The sequence below is a fragment of the Pempheris klunzingeri genome, chromosome 10 (assembly GCF_042242105.1).
Source record: "Pempheris klunzingeri isolate RE-2024b chromosome 10, fPemKlu1.hap1, whole genome shotgun sequence".
Classification (NCBI taxonomy): domain Eukaryota; kingdom Metazoa; phylum Chordata; class Actinopteri; order Acropomatiformes; family Pempheridae; genus Pempheris; species Pempheris klunzingeri.
In genome coordinates, this window is record NC_092021.1 from 19,030,433 (window position 1) to 19,039,012 (window position 8,580).

General features: G+C 42.7%; 1 protein-coding gene across 1 annotated transcript; it reads left to right on the forward strand.

Moving 5' to 3' along the window:
- The first annotated feature begins 2,058 nt into the window (after positions 1–2,058).
- On the forward strand, positions 2,059–8,393 carry gpr143 (G protein-coupled receptor 143). The gene is made up of 9 exons (XM_070838218.1): positions 2,059–2,375; positions 3,250–3,359; positions 3,706–3,800; positions 4,093–4,185; positions 4,466–4,575; positions 4,664–4,772; positions 5,829–5,946; positions 6,029–6,284; positions 7,748–8,393. Exons 1-9 carry the CDS (start codon positions 2,120–2,122, stop codon positions 7,849–7,851), a joined length of 1,251 nt encoding a protein of 416 aa, XP_070694319.1. The 5' UTR covers positions 2,059–2,119; the 3' UTR covers positions 7,852–8,393.
- Positions 8,394–8,580: the final 187 nt, after the last annotated feature.

Below are 8,580 nucleotides of genomic sequence, written 5' to 3' on the forward strand. Positions count from 1 at the left end.
TTTTGGGATGGTTATGACAATTTGAAATGTGCAGATATGAAAAATCTGTTCAAAAGGATCTTATTAAAGTATTCTGTGTCTTGTTTGCAGAAAAAAAAACAGGAAACTGAAATATTTTTTCAGATTACACAGAATGTAGACGGACGGCCTAATAATCAGACAGGCCCTACTTGAAGTCAAACAGAGTCTCATTGTTAGCAGACCAGCAGAGGGCAGCAACAGGGAGCAGACGTTTAAACAGCAAGTCAATACTGACTGTGTTCCTCGGGGAGCTGTTAATCCCTGGCAGCAGGCTACAAGCTTGCCATACAATTGACTTTGTGCCTCGTCAGAGAAGGTGCATATGGATTAGGATGCCATTGTATGAATTCAATGAATGCCCTCTGTGTTGCACTGAATAACGAAAGCCCTAAATCTGCTTCAAATGGTCACCCCTTTTCTCAGATCTCTGCCCAGGCTGGCGGATCCAGCGTGACCTCGCCTGTATCTGGACGTCCGCTGCAGCCTGCTGCATGCATATCAAGGGAGAGTGATTTCAAGAATAGTATTATTGATAAAGTATTATAGTATTAATCCTGGTGCATGACTCAGATAGCACATACAAGCAAAGTACGCCGCTGAGCCTATTTTATCCTTATGTCTTCCATTCCTGTGTTTACTTTGAACTCTTTATCACACAGATTTGACCTTTTTACTTTTCACCACCTTAACAAAGACAAAAACCAAGGGCATTGTTAGCTCTGCTGTTTTATCTGAATTAAATGTTGTGTTCATGTGCAAACTTTGCACGCTTTTAAAACTTAAAGTCACTCTTTTGCATCTTTTGGTACACAGTCATCAATGGGTAACGCCCGTCGTGTGCTTTGTAATCAATGTGGAGAAACTACACAGAAGTCCAGCGCTGTTATTCAATCAATCACTCTTTTATTTATACAGCGCCAATTCATAACAGCGTTATCTCAAGACGCTTTCCATAAAGAGCAGGTCTAGACCAAACTCTTTAGTTAAAAAGAGAGAGACCAAACGATTCAGGAATCCAAAGTTAAGGATTCAAAAACCCACACTTGAGCAAGCATTACAAAACATGACCCATAAAGGTGATAAATACATCATCAGGCCCACACGTGACACCCGGATCTCCCATTATTGATGCTGAAGGTCCCCAGTTATCCCAGATTACAGCCACCCACAGTGAGGCTGATGGGTGGATCAGCTAAGACACTGAACTGAGTCGATAATTGTACTGTAGGCTGAAGTAATGGAAGCCTCTTCTGGCTTGTCTGAGCTGCTTTACTGCTTCTCCTGCGGCGTGACGGTAGTGAAACCATCTCTGAACCAACAGGTCTGACAACTCCTTCATCCCCCAACTAAACTCTGTGAAGCATGAAAGCACACGGAAACTCCAACGACCTGTACTGATGCATTTACTTATTCATTCTTAGAGTGTTTTGTTTTACTTATTTACATTTTGGTATTTATATGATGTGTTGACGTGCTTCTGTGTTTTTATCCAGTGATTCTGTTTCCTGCTGCACAACCAGTGATTGATGAATTTATTGATTGATTAATGGTGCTGCTATAAGAAAACTGAGTATATCATCATCTCCATCTATTTCATGTTGTCTTAACTGTTTCTACTTGTGAATGTGCAGGTCATTGAGGCCGTTGTATTGATTTCACTGTATGTAGGTTAATGGTGTGTGATAAATCAGCAGCTGAGACCACTTCCCCTCAGAAAAGAATCATAATTCGTGTATTTTCATCTGAGACGCTGTGCAGACAGCAAAACACTGTAGAGTTAAAGAACTGAAACTAAACTTAAGACTCACTCAGTCACACACACACACACACACACACACACACACACACACACACAACAGCCCTTTGTGGGTTTCTTGTATTGTGGCAAAGTTAAGCTACAACTGCAGGGATTAAATGGAAGCACATGATGATTCAGCCCCGTGATTTCTCAGAGTTGGGTCATGTACCCAATCATTTCCTCTGCTTTTCTTGTCTGTTTTCTTCTCTCTCTCTCTCTCTCTCTCTTTCTCTCTCCTGACACCGTAGCCTACTTCTCTCCCTCTCTTTCTCCCTCTCTTCCCGTCTCTCCAAGGCCGTCATGGCATCCCCTCGGCTGGAGACCTTCTGCTGCCCGAACCGGGACGCGGCCACGGAGTTCGTGGTCTCCTTCCAGCCCGTCCTGTTCGGGGCTCTGAGCCTGGGCAGCGCGGCGCTCAGCCTCCTCTTCGCCGTTTTACAGGTTCTGCCGAAACGCAAAGGCTACAGGAGAGTGGGACAGTATCCGCTGCCGAGGCCCGCGTCCTCCTCACGGATATTGTTCATCATCAGCATCTGCGACATACTGGGATGCACAGGTAAAGGAAAAAAGTGGGAGAGAAAAAAGGGCGAGTTCACTTTGGCGGTGTTGCTTCCAGGATCATTACGCACGCAAATATTTGGCTTTTAACCCTTTTGTTGCACCACATTTGCCTTTCTGACTTATTCAGAGAGAAAACATAGAACTTTTGTGCAGCTATTAAGAATGTGATTCATCTGCCCCCCCCCAAAAAAACCAAAAAAAAAAAACAACAACAAATAATTACAAAATATGAAAACATTTGTGTTCCAGATCAGTGGGGATCTTTAGGAGGAATGTGATTCAGGCTTGAATCAAAAGAATGACTCAGGGTCCTCTCATGTGAGCAATAACGTGACTCATGACAAAAAAAACCCTCTTTTTCTGATCTGGCATGTGTCGATTTGAAAGCAGCGTTTGTTCTCCAAAAGAAAGCGAGTTGTCGTTACGCGTTTAGCGGCGCACAAAAGGCCGCAGTCTCGCGCCACATCAGACACCAAGAGCTGCTCATCATTCATCACTTTACCCTTCACTTTTTCTTTTTTTTTTTTTTATGATCAGCATGTAGGCTGCATCACATTAAGATTCTGGGAGAGCTCCCATTTTCCCATTCCACTGTGAAGTTCCTTGTATAGGAAGTGGAAACTCCCTCATAAAACACACCTGGAGGCAGCTCATGCTTCCATGATGTAAAGCTGCTATTAAAAGGACTCCATGAGTGAATCTAGTTCATTAACGCACTTCATAATAGGCTACCCAGTGAAAAATAACTTGAATGTGTTTTTGTTTTTTTTAAATTTCCCATCCTGTTTGTTGTTCCTGGCAAAGCAGGAGTTGTCTCATTTGCTCTGCAGTTACAATTAGAGGCCACATGTGTTCTTCTGCTCTTCCAGGTATCATTGTAAGGTCATCCATCTGGCTGGGCCTGCCCAACGTCATTGAGCACATCTCAGTGGCCAACAGCACTGATGTCTGGCCAGAGGTCTTCTGTGTTGGCAGCGCGGTATGTTCGATTGCTCTTTGTCCGGTTCAGTTAGGTCTCTGTGTGAGCAAACACACAATGTTCTTGTTTGAATACCGTTTTATGCTCGACTGATGGCAGGAAAAGGGGACGATAGCTGAAAAGGAAACATACCATTTTGTTTTATACACCATGCTCGGTCCTGGAAATCTGATTTCATGGATATTTAATGCATAATGAATGTAAACTGTAAGTCACAATGTACCTTTTGGAACCGTAAAGGCACAGATAACAGATTATCCTCAAAAACCAGGCCACTCACTCATCAGAATTATTATAGTTTATCACCTGTAAAGTTTATTTATCGCTTCCAGTGTGTGTGTTACAGATGTGGATCCAGTTGTTTTTCAGCGCCTCTTTTTGGTGGACCTTTTGTTATGCTGTTGACGTCTTCCTGGTGGTGAAAACATCTGCAGGAATCAGGTGCTGTGAAGCTCCACCCTCGTATGCACCACAATTCATTATCACTTCAGTATCTCCCTCTTTAGAAGCGAGATGATGATCCGGTGCTGCGTCATTTACACTAAGCTGGCTGCGTTAAATGGAACTCGTCTTCTCTTCCTTCTATAGATCTTATGCTTCATTTAAACCCCATAAAACCCCCAGTTTTGTGGAATACATTTGTTGTCTGGACAGAGAGAAAAATCCTGGAGATGTAGAGCCGCAGCATGTGTTGTGAGCTCAGTCTCATGACTTGTTTCTCTCTCCCCATCAGCACCATTGTCCTCTACCACATGATTACGTGGGGTCTGGCTGTGCTGTTGTGCGCTGAAGGAGTGGCCATGCTCTATTACCCATCCATCTCTGAGTAAGACTCCTTTTAAGTACAACATCAAGCCCCTTTGAGCATTTGAGGATCATGTCAGGAGATCAGCAAAAGACATTATTGTGTGAGAAAAGACTGCGAATAACATAAAAATGTGTGTGAAACCGGGTAGATGACTCTTGTTTCACAGAGCGTCCCTGTTCTTTGGCCACACTGTTATTCTACTTTGTCAGTGTTGATGGCGTCTCTGTTTGGAACTGTGTGCCTGTGCTTTCCAACGCTGATTTCATTGTTTCTTGCGTTTTTTTTTTGTTTTGTGCAGCTGTGAGCGAGGCCTTCAGCACGCCATCCCTCACTATGTCACCACGTACGCCCCGATGCTGCTCGTCCTCGTGGCCAATCCCGTCTTCTTCAGTCGGACCGTATCTGCAGGTGGCTTCCTCGCCCTCCTTGTCCAGTATTTCATCACTCGTGGGGCATGTGCTTAAATAACCACCTCTCTCGTCCCTCTCTAATCTAGTGACGTCTTTACTGAAAGGACGACAAGGAATCTACACAGAAAATGAGAGGCGGCTGGCAAATGACATCAAAATACGCTTCTTCAAAATAATGCTGGTGTTCTTTATTTGGTATGTTTCCGTTCTTTGTTGGAAGGATAAACTTACGGGAGCATGTTGGGAAGTATGCCTTTTTCGGTTTCTTGTTGAGAAGATCGATACCACTCTCACGTCTGTGCAGCTTAGCGTGAAGTCTGGAAAACAGAGGCAAGCAGCTAGACAAAAACCGAAGCTTAAAAACATGCTGCTGTTTTACGAGGGGTTACATCAGACTGTCTTGGCGAGGTGCATTAGACTTCCCGGTGTCTTAGTTTGCTGGTTGCCCGGCAACCTCATAGTGACAACAAGGCTCCAGGAAGTGACTGTGCCAAGAAATAATGCAGCAAACCCTAATGTTTTTGTTGGCCATTTTAAATACAGGATATACAGACGTTGTGCTCCATGTAGCCACTTCCTGGTTTCCATTCCTTTCCATAAGGTGTGAAAATGAACGGGCAGACACTTGAGACTCTCCTGAATTGTCTAATCCAATTTTTGTTACGACATTGATGATAGTAATGAAGTTAAAGGGCAGTTTGACTTGACAACTCTGTGCTGAATTACCTCGTGAAGGTAAAGTAACTTTCACAATAATTAAAAGTGCAGACACGGCGCTCACTGTGATGGATTACACCCTCAGGTCTGTTGATGGATTTTTATGTCACATGGAAATGAATGAAAACCGATAGACGCTTGGAAAAGAATGCGTTCGAATTTGTAAAACACAGCAGCGTGGTTGTAAAATGATTAGCTGTGATGTGAAGTGTGCGTAATTTGTAGCAAATGCAAAACCACTGTCCTGACCCCTTTTTCTGTAATGTCCGTGTAAACACGTGTAAACAAAATGTGTATGTTAGAGATTTTTAATAGCTGCATCTTGCTGCGTGACTCTCACGATGCACTTGTGAGAGTCACACCACTTGTGAAAATGAATCATTGTTTTCCATGGCTGTCAAAATGATCAGAGCTGGATATCAGATGCATATCAATCTGATAAAAAGAATGATGTAACATACAGCTGTACTTTTTTAAATTTCTTTTGGTTAAAGTACGTTACTGACACATGTTGTTTTTCCTCTCTTGCTTCAGCTGGGTTCCCAACATCATCAATGAGAGCCTCCTCTTCTACCTGGAGATGCAGACAGACATCAATGACAGCAGTTTCAGGGATGTCAGAAACGCTGCTCTCACCACATGGTTCATCATGGTGGGTTAAAAAAAAAAAAACAGGATGCAAAAACACTGGTTTTATGAATGTCTAACTGTATTATTCTTTTTTGCTCTTTCAGGGTATTTTAAACCCCATGCAAGCTTTTCTCAACACCTTGGCCTTTCACGGCTGGACGGGCTTCGATGTCGACCTCAGCCTGCAGCGGAGGAGGGAGCTGCCCTGGGACTCGGTCTCTACGTCAGTGCCCAACGCCGCGGGCCACAATGGCATGGTGGGATCTACTCTGCTCTACCAGGGTCACGTCCAGGAAGTCAAGAAGAACATGAATGGCAACGGGCAGCACCACTCCGACGCCATCAGTGTCCTCTCAGAAGGTAATTGGGCTTACAGTGGCAGCGACAGCTCGCCTGTATATCAGGGCTGGTGACGCTCTAAAGCTGCCGTTTGGTGTCTCCCGATGCTGTGGCTGGACTGACTGCTCTTAATATGAAATATGTATTTTCTTTTGGATGATAGCACTGAGGAATCTGCTCCGGACAACTGTTTGTGTAGCGGAGAAGGTTTTTATAGGTACAATACTTATTATGATAGTCATATTTTTTTACCAGTGTTGCTGCTGACTCCTGCTGGATGCAACAATGAAGCCTGTAATGTTATCGAAGCCTGCAGAACTGTCTGTGTTGATGTACAGAGTACTGTACAGTACACTACTGTGAAATCGCACTGGTCGAAAAAAGTTACGCAATTTGTTGATGAGAGCATATTAGAAAGCGTCATTATTGACATGCGTGAGATGATGTATGAAGAGCAGAGGCAAAGCCGATGAGTTCATACACTCAGGCGCCAGTTATTAGGAACACCAAGCTAAAACTAATGCAGTCTAATACAACAGCCCTGTAATAAATCTTCATGTTGGTTTTGTTGAAACTGTGATCAAAAGGTGTTCAACTTCAGTCATTTTGGAGGCTTAAAGCTTAAAGCTTGTTGATGTTAATTTGTGTTGATATACTGGTGTTCCTGATGTTGAGTGTACATTATAATTATATAAATGTGGGGGAAATTCTGCTGGAGAACACCTCTCAGTATGACCCTCAGGATGGGATTTGTTGCACAGTTAAGGTGTACCTAATAAACTGGCGACTAAGTGTAGATTGAACGCTGATGTTAATTTAGGGGATTAAAAAAAAAAAAGGTCGATATTTATTCTCTCATTTTTGTAACACTGAGTGATGACGGGGCTTTTAAACACAGGACATTTTGACGTCGCAGTAGGAAAGTATTAATACTTCCATTAACGATGGCTGAATTTCCATCAGCCACTTCAGTCTCACCGGCACTTGAACAGATCAGAGCTACGGTTAATGATATTAGTAACACTTGTGCTTTTTCCTCAGTCACAATGCCTGCTGTGAAAAGGCCCTGCTGAGATGCTATTAAATGTATTTTGGGATGATTTTGTAAAGCACTCCGATACGCCATTTTATACAGTTCTGTGGTTGTGTTTGTGCACAGTGTAGATCACAGCAAAAGGCTGTTCAATGTTACAATTCAGTGTTGCTGAAATGACAAATACTTAGAAATAAAGTTAATCTTTTAAATGATTTGTTTTTCCATTCAATTTCTTTTTCTTTTGGTCAGATGCAGGTGGAGAAAAAAAGAATAAGACAATTCTACAAAGCAGTACATTTAAAATTTCCACACTGAAAACTGCAACTCCTGGATATGTAGATGTTACCAAAATTCCCAAAATACATTTGTGGATCAGTGCACATGTATGAACACTGGCTGTGTCGTGTACAGTAACACCCAGTAACGTACCCTCATTTTGTCTTGCTAGGTTCAGAGACTAGTACAATTGAAATCCACATTTCCAGTGAGCAGCAGGAGTATGACGACGTAGACGCTGACGGAGAATCCTTGGAGAACTCTGTGAGGCACTAGCTGGGCTGATCAACAACCCGCCTCCCTCCCCGCTTTTTCCCTGTGTGACATTTTTCTTTCAGTTATTTTGTTTTTGATCAGTTCCTGAGCCTCTATTGTCCTGCTGACATTTCCCCAAATATTAGCTGGTCACGAGATTTCATTAGTTGGTAGACAGACTAAGTCTAATTCATGATTCCAAGCCTTTTATTTCCTCCTAAGCTTTTTAAATCTGTCTGCAGTACAGCACAGTGTTACATTACAGACCCATCAAGTGTACAGCAGCTCAACAGTCCCGCAGCTACTGTACCGTCTCTTGTAGCAGTCAGTCAGCAAAACAAACATGACATTTTCTTATTAATAACTGACCTTTAAGAGTGCCTTCAACGCTTTAGGGAAATTTTCTCCTGGCAAATTCGTTGAATTAGATGTGCAGCGGTTTTATGATACACACTACGCCATTAAGCTCCCAAAGCACAACAGAATGTAACAAGCTGAATAAGCTAATTAGTGTCATTTGAGTGAGGCTGCAGTATTTCCAACTGTCCTTCATGTATTTTTGCACGTGCATTTTATACTTTATTAAATATCCAAAATACTTCTTAAGGTTTTGTTGGTGACGCCGTCTTAATGTCTTTTGAGTGGTTGCAGACGACATGCAGAACAATTCACCCCCCCCCCAAATAAAAAAAAAAAAACAATATTCCTGAGCAAAGACAAAAAAAAAAAAACTCCATTCAAGACACAGTC